We start from the raw sequence: 17,338 nt of genomic DNA on the forward strand, positions 1-17,338 counted from the left end.
CTGTATCTTCCTCATTAGCAAAAAGATGCTCCTAATTTAGCATGAAGGCTATATTTAGTTGTAAATCAATGAGCTTTAATCATCATCAACTCATAACAATCAACCTCTCTTTAGGGAAAGAACTAAAAGGTACAAATGTAGGACAATTAAAATCAATTATTTAAAATCAAGGTTACCTCTTGCTAATTTAAATCATGATTAAAAATCTGTGTTTTATCTACTTTGATTTAAATCAATCCACCTTGGAACTAATGATGGAGTACACAAAGTGTAAAGTCTGAGGGATAAGGGCCAAAATCAGAGTGTTACTATTTGAATAATGGGAATTTTTAAAAAGCTACAGTAGCAGTCTCCAAAATGTTTAATGATTCAGCCGTAAAACAGGTCACTTAAAATGTGTTACAGCTGAATCATGTGGATACTGCTAGCGAATCTAGAGAAGCTAGCTGGTCAGGAAGACAAAGTGGTATCCTCTGACTGTCCACACAAGGTAATTTTCTTGCAATAAGCTTACAAAAAACAGTCTACACTGAACAAAGAATGGGATTTTCAGAAATACCTACATTACTTAAGAGTCCAGGTTAAAATTTTCAAAATCCCACACAAAATTCGACTCTCTCTCTTCTTTAAGTGAGCTCTTGGATCCCATCTTCGGTTTCCACTAGGATACCATTAGATAAACAGTCAAATTCAGCTTACAAATTTCATAAACAAAGCTGAAAATAAAAAACAGTTGATTTTTCATCCTAGACAAAGGGCTAGGAAGACTATAAATACCGATTGTTGTTCATGAAGTATTCAGTTTGTAAGTTTGACCATAGTTCCAAAGTGCTCGATAAAGCATCTGTAAAATATTCTAGCGTAATGAAGTGTAACACTTCTCCCCACACCCCCCCTCTCTCCATTCAGGCTATTTTTGATCGGAACAGGAAAGATGAACTACCCAGGTTGCAGTTGGAATGGATTGATAGCATCTGCATGCCTCTGTATCAGGTATTTTTTTACTTCTACAACTGTAGAATCAGAGCATCTCCAAGAGGTAGCTTACACAACAGCCCTAGAAGCAGTCTGAATCTTTAAGTCACTGCATTTATTCATGAAACGCCTTTAACTTGCTTCCTTCTTCAACTTTACTCAAAATTCTAAGCTGAAAACAGAAAATTTTAAATTTACTGAAGAAAAGATTAGACGATTGTTGTAAATATAATTTCTCTTTAAATTTAAAAGCTTCAAGGGCAAGGATCTTTTTCATCATTCTGCCTGACATATGAGACAACAACATTATAACAGGGCTATACTGTGCAAAATGGTTTATTCAACGGATAATTCTGACTCAGCATTGCATATAGACCCATTCCTGAACAGCTGTGGCCCAAGGGAAAGCACAGGGCTGAATTATTCCACTCTAGTTCTGGCTCTTCTCCAAGCTCAGAGTGTGTAACAGAAGCTTTGGAGGGGCATTCCAGGCCAGGGCCTCTGAAATCACTGGAGATGTGGTCCTTATTTCAGCAAGTACCGTATGTTGTCTAACCCATAATGTACTCCTATGATCAGACACCCAGAGATTCCTTGTGTTGCTGGTACAAATCAGGTGCATATAAAATAGCTATGTTAGGGGCTGCACGTGAGCAGAATCTTCCAGTTTAATCCAGACATTTAAAGCCAGTAGGTACCTCCGCTTGCACGCAGAGGTACCAGCAAACCTTGAATATAGAGGGCACTTCATAAACAGTAAATGGGCTAGAACAAACAGATCCAGAATTTTGCCCACATGGAACATGCAGTTCACTATTTAGTTCTGTTTTTAATACAAGGCACAGCTATACAATGGCTAAGATGGACAGTAATGCTTTACAATCTCAACCACAAGTCACTGAGTCAACACGTTTGACAACCAAACTCAGCTAGAAACCCTTCACTCTGTCTCAAGCTGGCCTCCCATGGAAGTCGGAGGGAATTTTGCCTGAATAAAGACTGCAGGATTTGGCCATCAGTGCACAAAATAGGGGAAACAGATACATTAGAAAATTAATATCTAATGAGGCATTAAAGGAGACTTACTGTATGTTATGAGAATGACCAACTAATCACTTTGAAATCTATGCAAGAGTTTGATCTCCTCCTGCACAACCTTGTGCTCCCAGAATTCCCTGCGACTTCAACAGGCATTTGAATGTACATGGAATGAAGGACAAGCGTTTAATAGCAGTTCCAGTCTGTTCATACTAACTCCATTGCTCGGACGTGTAATTGTGTGATTTAACTCTTATCCATAAGAAAAATATTGTTTTAGGAATTTGTCTTCTAATTATGAGCCACATGTCACTAGTAGCTGCTAAAGCGGAGGGGAAAAGTGGAGGCATATGAGCATGCAGCTTCCAAATAAGTGAAAAATGGGCATTAACAAAACAGTCTTTACAATTAGCAGTCCTACCTTTATACAAAGATAAGTTTTATTACAATGTCTGTTTCCCCCCCTTACGTATTTTTGCTAGTCTTATTTTCCCAAACATGACAACCTCATTGGGAATCCAAATTCTTATGCCAGAAGCCATGATTTATTTGTGACAGTGTCTTTAATCAGAAAGAGTACAATAAAGCAGGGTGGGCAGAGAATCAAAGCAGCCTCTGTGTGAGTAGACTAGATCTGAACACTAAAGCACTGGTTAGTTAGCTCCATCCTAGCAGGAGATCTGTGGGGAATATATTCACATCTGATTCCCCTCTTTTCTGCTGTCTTTGCATCATGCTGTGCAGCTATTAGCCTGCTGCTCAACAACTTAAAAAAAAAGAGACACCATCAAACCTTGCAGTCATTGCAGCACCAGCCTTAGGGGTAAACAGAAAACTTGATGTCACAGTATCACACTGTGTGAGCTACCCTCTTGAATATAAACCCAAGTTTGAATTTCCATATCCAACTTAATCAAACCTCAGTATACTCATCGCATCAATGATGCACAAAGGCACTGTAAATTCTCTGTTTACAGATAGTAAGAGACCTTTTTTAGGACTGAACTATATGCACCACAAATATTTCAAGTTCAGGGTTTTTTACCTTTTCCATATAATTTTCTCTTTTAATTTTAACCTTTGTAACAAATTGTACGTATCATGGGATACAAAGGTCCCAGTTATAGATACATCCAAGACTTGTGAATGAAGCATGAAGAGGTGGAGTATTGGTGGACAATAAAAATTAGCAAAACCTGAACAATCCTTATATATTGCACTGGCATATAATTTAGAAGTTAATGGTTTGAATAAGTGTAGAATTTTATATCTAGTATTGCCATTTTGGTATAACATTAATCCAAACAATAATCAAGGATATGTGCACGTAGCCATTTCCCGACGGAAGTCAGAGGGGAGTTTGCGCTTAGTAAGACCTGCAGTAAAAGGCCTGCAAGTCATGCTGATTAACTTCAGAAAAATGTAATAATGCTACTGTACATGCCTCCAAAGCTTCAGTTAAAGGAAACCAAAATGAGAAAAAAAAGCAGAAACAGACACTTCCAAAGTCTAAATCTGAAGGTATTTTTGTATCAGTTATTAAAAATGTAAACAGACAAGCCCACTCACCAGGTCTAGCTCCTGCTAATGTAGCCCTCCCCTTGATTGTTAGGCTGCTCTAAATTATTATGGTGGCTAGGGCCATCCCTAATGGATCTCTTCACTAGTCAAGGATTGCTGGAGTGCAGTGCATTTTCAGCTCTCTTCCCTCATGTTCTCAACCTGCCCAGTAATGCCCCCTATGCTGTTGCACTGCAGAGGCCAGTTTCAGTCACCTATAAGTGTTTTTCTTGTGAGGGTGTTGTTGGCTGGCTTTGACTTTCCCATGATCCAAGAGACCAAAGACCAGGAATAATCAACCTAAATGAGCTACCACAAAAGTGTGTAAAACTGCAGTTAGCTATGACCTTTCAGAGGAGGCCCCATAGAGAGTAAATTACTTTTCTGCTCTAAATACATTGGTTGCTTCCAATAAAGGGGTGTGGGGGGGGGAGGGACCTGGAGCTAATGGGTGAGGAAGCTAACATTGAAGTAATACCTTGAACTTCATTTAGCAAGGCCTTAACCCATATGAATCAATTTCTCCTGCAGGGAACTCGATTTCAATCAAATATCTGTTGTTTGATAAGAATTTATAAGAGCATCCCTCTAGAATTAGCATATACGTGTGGTTATATAATGACAGAACATAAATCTGAAGTATGTTTGGTGTATCATTTTCCAAAAACTTTAAATGAGGGATGTCTACCATATAGGTGTGCTCAATTTAGATTCTTAAGAGTATTATATTAATTATTCAAGCTGTTTGGACCTGTCATTAGTTAAATATCTCCATTCAGTGAATAAGAGTGATGGCTATTTTTATTGAGGACAGGGACTGTCTTTTAGGACTTTCAGAAAGAGCGTGCAATTTTGTATTCTTAATCTGTGATTGTGGAACAAGTGAAGTGTATGTGTACTTATATTGGCACTGAGATATATACTGAATATGCAAACATCAAAATTGTTTATGCCAATAAGGCACACAAACACACTAACATTTTTGCACATGCAGTTGGGCATGTACATTTTTAAAAACTAGGACCTTAGTGTTATATCCTACCAGGCACACAGTTTAATAATACAAAGAAAAACTAAGAAGTTTGAATTTGTCTTTAGAAAGCATTTATTAAAAAAAATCAAAATATTTCAAAGTTAGTTATATGTGCATTTTTAAAATTTTTTGGTTATTTAGTTTAATTGTTAGCCAGTGTTGTTTTAAGTTAGAAAATTTAAGAGAGTGGAAACTTTCCAATTCTAGTGCTTGTAGTAATCAGCTTTGATTCTTTCCTCCCTTCTGTGCATCATATGGTTGTGAAGATAAGAGCTTCCTGATTCTTTGTTCATTGTCCTTTATTATATTTAAGATGCTATAACTTTATTGAATTTACTTTTCTTTATAACTAGATGTAATGATTAGTGATCAGAATATTTTATATGACACTGGAGTTTTGTTTTGCATTACAGTACATTTATTTCAAAATTAGAGCATTTGAATAGTTTGAGACTTTCATTATGCTTCTATGCCCAATGTTTGTTCTTCATTAAGAACTACCCAGGGAAGCACTCAAATAGAAAAATAGGTGATCAAACTTAGTAGCTTAATTTAGTAATTCCAAAAACTTAGCTTTTTCCTTGTAGAATATTTCAAGCCTCCTGATACAGGCTCAGTATAAAGTATAAAAGTAGTATTGCCTCCACTGTTTTGGCTAGGACACACTCTTCAGAAGAGGAGAGAAACAGATTTGTCTAAAGCAGAAAAATCTAGGGCATCACACTGAACATGAAGTGACTGTGTATGCCAACTGTTAGATGCGCTCACAGCATGGGGAAGAGCACTTGGGGGGCAGTTTTACAGTTCCAGTAGATATTGGACACACATGTACACAGTTTTCCCTGTAACTAGAATAACTCAGCATTTGTGAAGCATTTAAGACAGATTAATTTGCATTTCACAGATTCTGAGGCACTAAAAGCCTCCATGCAAGTCGTGTTCAAGTTTCAACAGCATAAGGATACTCTTCTAGACTGGGGTTGCATTTTGCATGCACCTAGGGCAGGGTTGACCTTAAAAGCTTTGATTTCCCTAAGACTAGATTACAGCCCTCCATATGAGGCACAGATATAGAAAAATATAAATCTGATCAGATATCTTACAAACATTAAAGATTTGACTTCAAACAAAAGATGCCAACAGAAATCCCCCTGCTGCTGACTGCTCTGTTGGGCTGAGACAGTAACATCATGAATAGCAAGGCCTAAGGTCAAACTCTGCCTTTGTGTGTATAAATACATAGTCAGGTAGTCAGTGACAAAGGGACAGCAGCTATTTTACATTTAAGGGAGATGTCTTTGTGGAAGATGAAGTCCACAGCTGCATGCTTCTACCTTGGTTCCGTGGATGGCTGCTTATTTCAGTTTTAGTCAAGACTCTTTTGGGTGCCAGAAGCTGCAAAGTTTAATGCTCAAAAGAAATTAATTTTTACATCTCCATGGGAAAAAAAAATTGGTGGGGGGAGAGAGAGAATGAATCTGTCTGATCCACCAAACATTTTCAGTGTTTTAGACTTCATGTTGAGGGACAATAAGAGTCTCTGCTTCTCTATCAGACAGTATTCTTCACACACACACCAAGGAAGAAAGGTTGCTTCCTCCATGTACTTTGATATCCCTATCTTGCTAATCCTCATTAAACAGCAGATCATATCTGACCCTGTAATTACATGGTCTATGGAGTAATGTCTATAAAATGATGTCACTGCTACAACCCTCTAACTTATTCAGTTCATATTCAAAAGCGTATCAAAGGCAAATGCTTTTAGCAGTAGTAATGCTTCTGTGACCCACAGGGAGAACAGACAGAAATCCCCAAAATTACAGCACCATAGAAGGGAGGACTCACCACTACAGCACCCCCTCACAGCTGGGCATGGCATAGCAGTTCTGTCCTGTGTTGTACCATCTGGTCTACTGCTTCTTTTGATATGGCCCTCCAGTTGAGTCACTTTAAAATCTCTCTTCTTCCAGGATAATAGAAACAAGTGTCCAATTTCTCCATCTGAGCCCAGTGGCCCATATATCCTTTTACTCAGGGCTCTCAAAAGTCTGTAGCCCTTTTTGTCAGGATCTTTATGCCATCTTCTACAGTGGCTGGTAGGGGAACACCAACCCACCCTCTCCATGGGATTCCAGTCCAGAGCCCTTAAGACAGGTAGTCAAGGGTCACTGTACCAGACTTCTTCCTACCCAGCCTTGCCACTCATCCTGCAAGAACCTTCCTGTTCCCTACAGGTCTTTTTACTCTCTACTAAATTAATCCCTGCAGCCCCTTCTGGTCTAACCTTCCCCTGTTTATCCAGCCTCTCCCCAGCTGGGTTTCATCATTAATTAGGCCTACCACAGCCCCTAGTTGCAAGCAGTATTGGCCTCTCTAGCCCACATTCACATTTTCATCACTTGTGTGGGGCAGGCATCCCATCATAGGCAAACACTTTGTAAAATGACTTGGACCAAAAGTTTAAGTTACTATTATAAATATAAAGGGGTGCAGAGTGACCTTTCACTATTCCATTAGAGCAAGACAAAATAAAGGGAGTTTGGCCCACATCCACAAAAGGTACTTAGACACTTAAATCCCAGTTTCAGGCATGCTAAGTGGCTGCTGCATTGGGGCCCACTGAAGCAGCAACACTTACAACGTTTCGCTCAGTGGTCAGAACATTCACCTGCGCTGAGGGAGCCCTGGGTTGGTTTAGCCCCTTCTGCTTGAGGGGAAAAAAGGATTTGAACAGGGGTCTCCCACCTCTCAGGAGAGTGTCTAACCGCTGGGTAAAGTTATAATGTAAGCATAGGTACTTGCACCACCCCCATATATGATGCACTGGGGGACATGTTGGGTCAGAGAGTCTGGCTGGGGAGGTGGCAGCGGCCTGCTCCCTCCACTCCCCGCCCAGGCCTGGCTGCTGGGAACAGTGGCTGAACAAGGCAGAGTCCCCCCCGAGCACATGTCCAGCTTGCTCGGCCCCCGTCCACAGCAGCTGGGCTCAGGCGGGGAGCAGAGGTGACGGGCCACTTTCTCAGGCAGCTACCAAACTGCACAGAAGCAGCAACCTGGAGCAGCCACCCACAGCCAACATGAGAAGCAGCTGCTTCCCATCCCTTCTGCTCCCTGCCTGGGCTCGGCTGCCAGGGAAAGCGGCTGAGCGAGCCAGAAACGTGCCGGGGGAAGACAAAGCGGGAGAAAGACAGAGCCCTTCTCCACCGCAAATAACTCTGATGGGGTGAGGACAGCACGGTGGTCCCCAGGCTGGGTGCAGGGCCGGGGGTCACTTGGGGAAGGCAGCAGGAGCAGGTTCCCTGGCCTCTGTGCAGCTGGAGGTAGGGGCATTGCCCACACCCCGCGCCTCCCCTGTTGAGGTGTCCGCAAGCTCGAGAGAGACACTGGTGCTGTGAGTCACCCCGGGGCTGGGCTGGCCCCAGCTGGCCCCAGAGGCACATACTCCTCAGTCCTATGGCCCCAGTCCCCTGTGAGCGGGCAGGATTGGTTGCCCTGACTCAGGGAAGTGGGGCTGGAAGTTCCTCCCTGAGGCAACACGTGGGGCTGTCATGTGCTCTCCCCTTTTACATTGTGTCCCCCAGTATTAGCAGGCATGAGTCATCCATGCCCATCCCATTAACTCCTCTGGCAGTTGTGTGTGGATTGAGGCAGGCACCTAACACATTCTCACAAGAAATGACTTAGGCACCTTAGTCACCTGGGTCCCAGAGAGGGGTTCCTGGCTGTGGATTGCTAGCAGAGATAAGCATCTACCTGCAGCCCTCAATCAGCACCTATACATGAGAAGGGCAGGGCTTACAGCACACCCCCTCTTATCAGCATCGCTCATTAGCTCGTTGAGGTGGCTCCTTGCCTAGCATGTTGGCTTTTGTGGATTACATTCTGAGCTGCTGATCTGTCCCCACACATTGTACAGGGAGCCTCGACACCTAACTCAGGCTTTGCGGACTGCAGTGTTGTTCCTGTGCTTTTTCTAGGTATCCAGAAGTTAGTCATTGCAACACTCAATATTGCAACACACGAGTCCCTTTGTAGATCCAGGCCTTTGTGCCCTTCACAAGAAGGGAAGCTTAAGGATCACAAACATGGTACTAAATCCTGATTCAACCTTTACTCATTGAATTCAGTGAGTTTTGATGCGGGAAAAATTAAATTCAGGATTTGGATATCACCTTCCAAAGTGTACTTCAGCCCAGAATTTATTGTATGGGATGGTTTAAAAGAAGTTTGCAAATATAGGGCCAAGTCTTGAATTCCTTATTAAGGTAAAATCTAAAACTGTTTGTATGCAGCCAAAACTGTGTTCATGAACATACATTTAAATTCCAACCAGCGTTTGGTTCAAATCATGTTTCTGTCTCTTATACTCATGAACACGTCTGTGTGAAGGGTTTTTTGTTTGTACGAATGTTTCTTTGTACACTTACCCACATTTGCTAGTGACAAGGCTAGTTGTACATAGAGAAGAGTGCTCACTATTTTTGTTAGGGTTTTTTTCCTTCTTAAAAAGGTTCAGTCATCCAATGAGTGAGGAAAAACACTCCCATGTAACTTAGTCAGCCAGGTAAACCCCACAAATAATGAATAGTGAATAGCCTACAGTCACAGTTTGGAAACAATCCATTGTCTGAAATGTGCTCACAATTTTTTTAAAAGCGAATGAATGAATGAAAATCAAAACCTGTTTGTAAACAGAAAAAGGGCTAGATCCTTCAGAAAATGTATATAAATGAATAATTTGATCAATGCTGGCCAATTTAAGTTAGTTTTGCCTAAGTACAGGCTTCTGAACTGAATTATTCCCTAGTGAAGGCTGAAAAGGATATCTTTCTAAAATTTCTGATAGGTGCTAGAGAATACCACAGAGAACCGGGCATTTGGAAGCATTTGTTTGTGACAGTTAAGTTGAGCACTGACACTGAAAGATAATGTGTCTGTGCTTTCTGAGAAAGCCTGCCTGATGCAGATGATTAAGGCATATAATCTCAGCATGCAGAATGTGACACACTATAGACAAGGTCTGGCATAGATGGTGGCAGATTAAGTGACGGGTTCATTTTCTGCTGCGAATGTTGACATCCATGGGGCACTGCTGCTAAAACCTTTCAAGGCAGAGCAGCAGCTGCAGCAATGTCTGCTATGCTCACAAAAACATCTGCCTCAGGAAAAACTAGATCAGGCTAATTACACTATGTGGCTATGCCAGAGGGTTTGGTAGCTAGGGATCAAGTTGGGCGTAGGGGCTTCCACAGGGAAAGGGGCAGCTGGAAAGGGAGCTTCTGTGGTTCTTAAACAGGAGCAGAAGTACATGGTTCAGACTTAGAGTCTTTTTGTTGGAGAGGTTGCCTAGGAATATTTCTACCAGCGACAAACCCAAACCAGAGCAGCCAGTCCAACATCCCTTGAATTTTCAGGAAGTTCAGGTTCACGTCTGATTTTTAAGGCTCTGGTTCATTTTCCAAGTTCTAGTAGTGGAATAGACATCGTTGGATATCTTCCCAACCTCATTCTCCTAAACTAAGAATAATATGTTTATTGCTACTGTTTCAATTCTGGTGGATAGAGAAGAGGTAAAGGAATGCAGTTCAGGATCAACATGGAGCACTACAGATGGGAAACCAGAAAAAAAAAATCACAGGAGTAAGGTGGCGGGCACTTCCCCAGTTAAGTGATGCATTGCGAACAATGACTATGGGAAGTATCATGCCAGAGGCACAATTTTTGAAGGGTCTGGGGCAAAACTGGTGAAGAAGAGTTGCCTGCCCAACACTGTATCCATCTACACTCGTATGTATCAACTGTGGTGTCTAAGAATTTACAAATGTTTATTACAACTGACACAAAAAGATCTCAGTATCTCTCTCTGTCTTTCCTTCCCCCAGTCTCATAGATGGTATTTTGTTGTAAATCTGTGATTTTAGTGGGGTTATTGAAGGACAACTGGATCAAAGAAGTGGCACGTTACACTGCCACTGATCATGTGGGAATATTCAAGCTTTCACAGACCATCTAGAGGAGGGAGAGACAGTACACTCAGCCCTCCAAGGGACAGAATGCTTCATGTTGCTCCTCAAGCAACCATATAGCCAACAGAGCAGTGTTATTGACAGGCCTCAAAGGAAACCCCATCCAGTCCTCTGCTGGAATGACAAGTCAATAACAGTTTTTGAGAGAATGACTGAATAGGTGAAAGAATATTGGGTGAAATGCTGGTCCCAATGAAGTCACTGGGAGATCTGCCATTGACTTCAGTGGATTTCACACATTGAGTTCAAACATCACCTAAAAAAAAAAAAAAGGTGGTGAACTATTTGTGCAATTACACATTTTTCAAGGAAGATGACAGCAGAATTAGCTGGCCACTGCACGGAAAAGGAATGAGTGGTGAATGAAGACGCATATTCAGAGCAAAGGAAATGAATTGAAAAGTTGGCAAATAAGGTAGAAAAGACAACCAACAGAGTGAGTACAGCAGATCTGAAAGAAGATAAATGGATAATTTAACAGCCATTCAGTTTTCAAGAAAGACAAAGAACAAACTATATTGTATCAGAAAAGGACTAGAAATTATGATGGATGAAACACTTTTAAGCACTGAACACAACAGAATCACAGTTACCTGCAGAATTCCCCAGCTGAGGATAAATTTAAAGACCTAAATAAGGATATGACACTGATATGGATTAACGAGTTTTTCAAAATCTATTTAACAGCAAGGCAGAAGGCATTGATCAATCCTCAAAACAAATGTTGAAAGGAAAGGGGTAGAGTCGTTTCATATTTTGCCCAAACTGTTAAAATATGTGGGATCAAGAGCAAAACCAGGAATTGCAGAACCAAATAAAACATTACATTGGTATTTATGAAACAGTAAGTCATCTTCTCATGGAAAAAGGAATATACTGATTCCTTGGTTTTATTAAGTTATTATTAACAGATGGACTAGCAGTTTGCCTAGAAACTGTAGCAACACATCAATTGAGCTCTTTCAATAGATTTCCAATCTCTCAGTCACATTTCTTCCCTTTGACAACAAGAACAATTTTGACTCTGATCAGAGTACACTTTGCTACAAAGTACTTATATGTATAATATACTTTTTCTTTATTATAGCATATGGATCATTTTTATCAATAAAAAGAAGTTTGTTTTATGAATCCATCCAGCCATAACTTTATTAGAAACAGATATTGGAGCATTATTTTTCATAGTGTACAGAATGTTTTGCTATCACCAGAAGGAAATTTTAATAACTGTTCAATTCAGAGGATGTTGAATATATTTTGTGTGCCAGACCACCCCTCCTCAGTTTGCTCCTGCACCACTGGGGGTCTCTACATTCAGGTGGATTCATGGGAGGGCAGGCACTGTTTTCTTCACTGCCCTCCTTTGGAAGTTTCATTGGAGATAACAGCTATAAATTATATTGGTAGGCTCCAGAAAACTTCACAGGCAGAAGTCTCGAAGGAACACAATGATTAAGTGCATCTTCTAGCTGCCCTAGCCACACACTTTCCCAGCCAGGCCTCTGGGGGCTGTGCTTGTCCCTGGTGGGCTACCCGTCATGGGGAGAGTGCAGTCTTTTTCTACAACTGCAGCCTCCTCTTTTGGTGCACTTAACTCTTTTGGAGTTTTAAATCTGGATCTGACAACAGAAGCTGAAACAAAACAAAAGCATAAACAAAGCAAAGTTCTCACACAACTCCATAAAGAGGCTTCTGGAAGCTGTGCAAACTGTTGTCCATCTTCCGTAGCATGGCTCCAGAAAACAGACTGGATTTTATGAACATGGACACCAAATTAACTGGATCACTGGCATAGCAGTTCCTATGAGGAATAAATGAAAGAAAAGCGTTGCATGAAGAAACAGTACTTCAAGGGATTTTCATTCAGTAAAATGGAAAGTAAATTGTAGAACAAAGAGCCAGAGGTGTATAACCCTGATTGGGCTACAGCCAAATAAAACTTAAATAGCTTTAAGAATGAATTGGTGAATTAATTCAGATCATGGACAAGTGCTATGAATGTAATGCAGTAAATATTCAAGAACCTGCCAGGGAGAAGAGAAATGTGTCGCTTTTGAGATAATTTCCCAGAAGCTTCATAAAAGAAAAGTGATTAGGGAAATTTAATAAGTAAAACAGGGCCAGAAATATAGTAATCAAATGATTTTTAATTACATCTCAGGCACAAATAAAATCCAGTTTGTGTAGTTTGTATCAGAAAAATGCTAGTGAAATGCTTTGGTTACTGGAAAAAAGAAAAGAAAAGCTAATTTCCACTGGTATAGTAGAAGGTTTAATTAAGAGTAGATCAAAATAAAGGGGTCTCAAAGCCAAACTATACAATACAGAAGCAGTGTTTTAAACATCAAGTCGATGTCTGAATAAAGACATTTTAGATACTCTGTGCAAAATCAGCACTGTGGAGCATTTCTAACGAAGGGTAGCTTGATAAATGTGTAACACAAGCTAATGTTTTTTAAGATTACACTCCATATTCTGTAACTATTTAACAGAATTAATTGCCTGTGATGTAATAAGACTAAAAATCAAAGATCTGGTTTATTCTTTGTGAAATATTTATTTTAATTTCTTTTACCCAATTTTAATATCCTTAGGTAACGTTAAGGAGTACATGAAGTATCCTAAAAGTGTCCTCATCCTTGTTATTTAGTCTGTAAATCCCTGAGTTACTAGCCCTGTTAATATACACTTAAATCGAAATTTACGAGCAAGCTATATATCCACATAGGGAATCAAAAAGATGTTCACAGCTCACAAAATATGTTGATTAACTTGTGATTCAAAAAGTATGGTTGGATCCATTCTTAATACAGCTAGGGCCAATACTGCTTTCCCTTTTAGGAGCTAGGAGCAGGATTTCATCCTTTAGGCTTAGCTTGGTCCATGTTAACATACCCATGGGGACAGTGGAAACCCCAAGCAGAGGTACTGCACAGTACTTGTGGCAGCAGAATATCTTGGCCATGTATAATACCAGCAACTCCACCTTCACCAACCAGTATGAAGCCACCACTGCACTACATTTGGTTTGCTACAGATAATGATATTGACTGTGCAGCAGGGTGGGAAATGGACTGGACTAGGGCCACAGAAAGCAAAGAACAGACTTGCCTTGGTACCAGGACCCACTTATCACCCATACTGTACAAGCTACAGGCATTCAGAGCAGACGTGCTGGCTTAGAAGTGTTATTCTGACCAGGAGCAACAGACCTTGCACAGCAGCAGGCCAGTACAGAGTCTGCCAGGAACTGAAGAACCACTATGGGGCAGTGCCACATGTGCATCCTTTTTCATCAACAATTCAAGACATTTCTGCCAGCTCTAGCCCTGTCTGTTGATGTACATCTGTACAAGCATTGCCATCGCCATAACAAGATGACTGCTTTGCATAGGAAGTTCCTGGTGAACTGCCATCAGGGCCTGTATGTCTAATTGCCTCTGAATTCTGGAGCGGGTTGGCTGTCCACACCAGCAGTGAGTTTCTACCACAGATATTAAAGCCTATATTGGGCTGTATCACATAGGTTTGCAAAAATACATAGTGCTCTGAAATAAAGGGCTAAAACCATAGAGCTCAGAGATGGGCTAGTTGCCACCAATAGAAACATTATTCATTTAAACAAGCTAAGTCCTAAAACGTTGTTACAAAGTAATGAAATGCCACTGTCAGGCAATATCATCTCTGGACCTTATTGGGAGACCACTTTAAACCCTGTCTCTAACCCATCCCACTGGGCTTCATATCTTACTCCATGGCAACTGCATAGTTGAAGCACTTCACAGTAGATTTACTCCATGCCCTAGACAAATCAATTAGTTACTTATGGTCTGATTTTCAGAAATGCTGATCCCTTGCATTTCCTACTGAATCAACTGACATTGCAAGTGCTCAGCACATCTTAAAATCAGGCCATTAGACTTTAATTATCATGCAGGAACTCAATTAAAAGCTACCAAGACTTAACTTCAGTAGCTAACCAAGTCCCCATGGTTTGCAGGGTACCCATATTAACCCACAATTCTGAATAATCTTCTGGGCTCCTGGGGCCATTTAAGCTGATTGCAGGTGAACATCTTGGTGATTTGGTTTAAATGACAGGATTAACAGCAAAAAATCCATTCCTACTCACACCTCTATTTTTAAACATTCTGCAAGTCTATAAAATTAATATTTGTTGTCTGATCCTTCATTCTCCCTTCTCTCCCCATTCCTCCACCTTTTGCTTCACACTGCAGACATGCCCTTTACATTCCATCACAGAAAGCAGCCTATTCAACCTGCTAATAGAGGCCTCATATTGTTAATGACAAGGGCTGCACAAAGAGTGATTACTCTTCCTTTATCTGAAATCTAGCACATCTGACCAACGCAGGACTCCATACACTTCAGACTTAGGAGGCATACTGCTTTGCCCATTGCTGCCTGGAATCTCCATAGCAGGCATTCTGCTTTGCCCATTCTTCTCTAAGGCTCCCTCTTTGGAAATCGTGTCAGAGCCAGGGTACAAATGGTGACTTCTCAAGCATACAAACATAGTTCCAAAGTAAAGGTTTTCAGTTAAAAGGAAAATATACCTCTCTAGTAATCTTCTTATGAAGGTCTACCATGGCTATGGCATTTGTGGCCTGATCCAAAATCCACTCAAGTCAATGGAAAAATTCCCATTGACTTCAGGTCAAGCCCTGTGTAAGGCTGTTGGCTTCAGTGAGACTAGAAAAAGAACCTTCTTCTGTGCTTCTGTGCTTTATTCAAATTGCTATACACATTCTTTATTCGACTATGTGCAGCTTACGTGAGTGTTATATGAACTTCTAAACTCAGCTGAGCGGTGATGCGGCTCCAGCCTTGGAAAGCACATGCGGGCACTGACAGTTGCTGACTGTGATGGGTTGCTTACCCACATAACCTGCAATCTAAGCTCCCCCATCATCAAGGGAATCAGAGGCTCATTCATGTGAAACCCATGAACTCTTTTCAACTTTGTGCATCTTGTCATTTAACTAATAGGCCTCCTGTTCATAGATACCAGCAACCCAGGGACTGATCCTGCAACCCTTACCCTTCTGAGTAGCCCCAGCGATATCAATGGCATGACTCACAGGAGTAAAGGAAGACTAAACTATTTGTGTTGCCAACTTGCATGATATTACTGTCTCATGATAGCTGGTGTTTTACTTAGAGCCCCAGTAGCTGGAGACAAGTGATTATGTGAGACTCTTGGCTTTCATTTCAAACAAAAAGTCAGGATGAGATTCTATGTCTCTAGCCCGGGGGAAAGCAAACTTTTTGGCCCGAGGGCCACATCTAGATACAGAAATTGTACGGCGGGCCATGAATGGTCACGAAATTGGAGGGGGGTCAGAGCTCCAGCTGGGGGTGCGGGCTCTGGGGTGGGGCCAGAAATGAGTTCAGGGTGCAGAAGGGGGCTCCAGGCTGGGGTAGGGTGTTGGGGTGCAGAGGGGATGAGGGCTCTGGCATGAGGATGAGGAGTTTGGGGTGCAGGAGGGTGCTCCGGCCTGGGACTGAGGGGTTTGGAGGGCAGGCAGGGGATCAGAGGTGCAGGCTCCTGGTGGCGCTTACCTCAAGCAGTTCCCAGAAGCAGGAACATGCCCCCTCTCCGGCTCCTATGCGAAGGCACAGCCAGGTGACTCTGCGCACTGCCCTGTCCTCAGGTGCTGCCCCTGCAGCTCCCATTGGCCATGGTTCCCAGCCAATGGGAGCTGTGGGGGGGGACACTTGGGGCAGGGGAGCATGCAGAACCCCCTGGCTGTCCCTCTGCGTAGGAGCTGGAAGGGGAATATGCTGCTGCTTCTGGGAGCTGCATGGAGTGGGGCAAGCTCCCAACCCTGCTCCCCAGCTGGAGCGGGGCAAGCCCCGGATTCCACTCTGGGAGCTCAAGGGTTGGATTAAAACATCTGACAGGCTGGATGTGGCCCGTAGTTTGCCCACCCCTGCTCTAGCCCCTGGAGCAGTCCGGGATTAGCAGGGTGCATATAAACCATTCCTTTGATCTGTAAGCCACTTAGGGTATGAATAAACTGCAAAAAAGGTGTGTTCTTAACCCAGGGTAGCTAATTCTTTAACCCAGGTTTAAATAGCAGTAAAGGCACAGGAACTTGACTTTTTACTCCGGTTAGCAATTTGAGTTCGACCCTAGGCTCTCCTATAGCCTGGTTAAAAGCCAAGTGGCCATGTCTTCACTGCTGTTTTAACCACAGTTAGCTAACCCAAGTTAAAAACATACCCTAGGTGACTCAGCACAGAACTCCCAGCTCCAGGAACTGCAGGTCCCCCCTTCTGATCCTGGGCTGCCCTGGGGGCTGGAGAGGCCTTTAGCGGCCTTCCCAAGTTACTCTACAGGTCACATTGTTGCCTGGAATCTCCATAGTACTGCATTCTGCAGCCCTGCTCCCACACATACCCTACATACACCTGGGAATTGTGAAAGGGTCCTTGAGAGAAAGTCTTATGGCTGTTTGACCCAGTGCCTACACTGGAAAAGGGCAAGGTATCCCTTGTCTGCATACAGGGCTTTTCGAGCCTTTGTACTGGGTAAAGGAGCAGTGTAAAGAGGCTGGAGTGGGAGTGAGGATGTCACCCTAAGTTTCTAGCCCTCATAACTGTGGAGAAAAGTTTGAAAATGTAACCTGACTACACCCTGAAAGCTCAAACCCAGAAGACAAATAAAAAGAACCTAAAA

General features: G+C 42.1%; 1 protein-coding gene across 9 annotated transcripts in view; it reads left to right on the plus strand.

Moving 5' to 3' along the window:
* PDE11A (phosphodiesterase 11A) overlaps positions 1 to 17,338 on the plus strand; it is a 219,773-nt gene that overhangs the window by 201,747 nt on the left and 688 nt on the right. For all 9 annotated transcript variants that reach the window (XM_039494567.1, XM_039494563.1, XM_039494564.1 and 6 more), the window contains one exon: positions 910 to 993. In XM_039494567.1, the coding sequence (XP_039350501.1) occupies positions 910 to 993 (84 nt within the window). The remainder of the gene's footprint in view (positions 1 to 909; positions 994 to 17,338) is intronic.

The sequence above is a fragment of the Mauremys reevesii genome, linkage group 11 (genome assembly GCF_016161935.1).
Source record: "Mauremys reevesii isolate NIE-2019 linkage group 11, ASM1616193v1, whole genome shotgun sequence".
Taxonomy (NCBI): domain Eukaryota; kingdom Metazoa; phylum Chordata; order Testudines; family Geoemydidae; genus Mauremys; species Mauremys reevesii.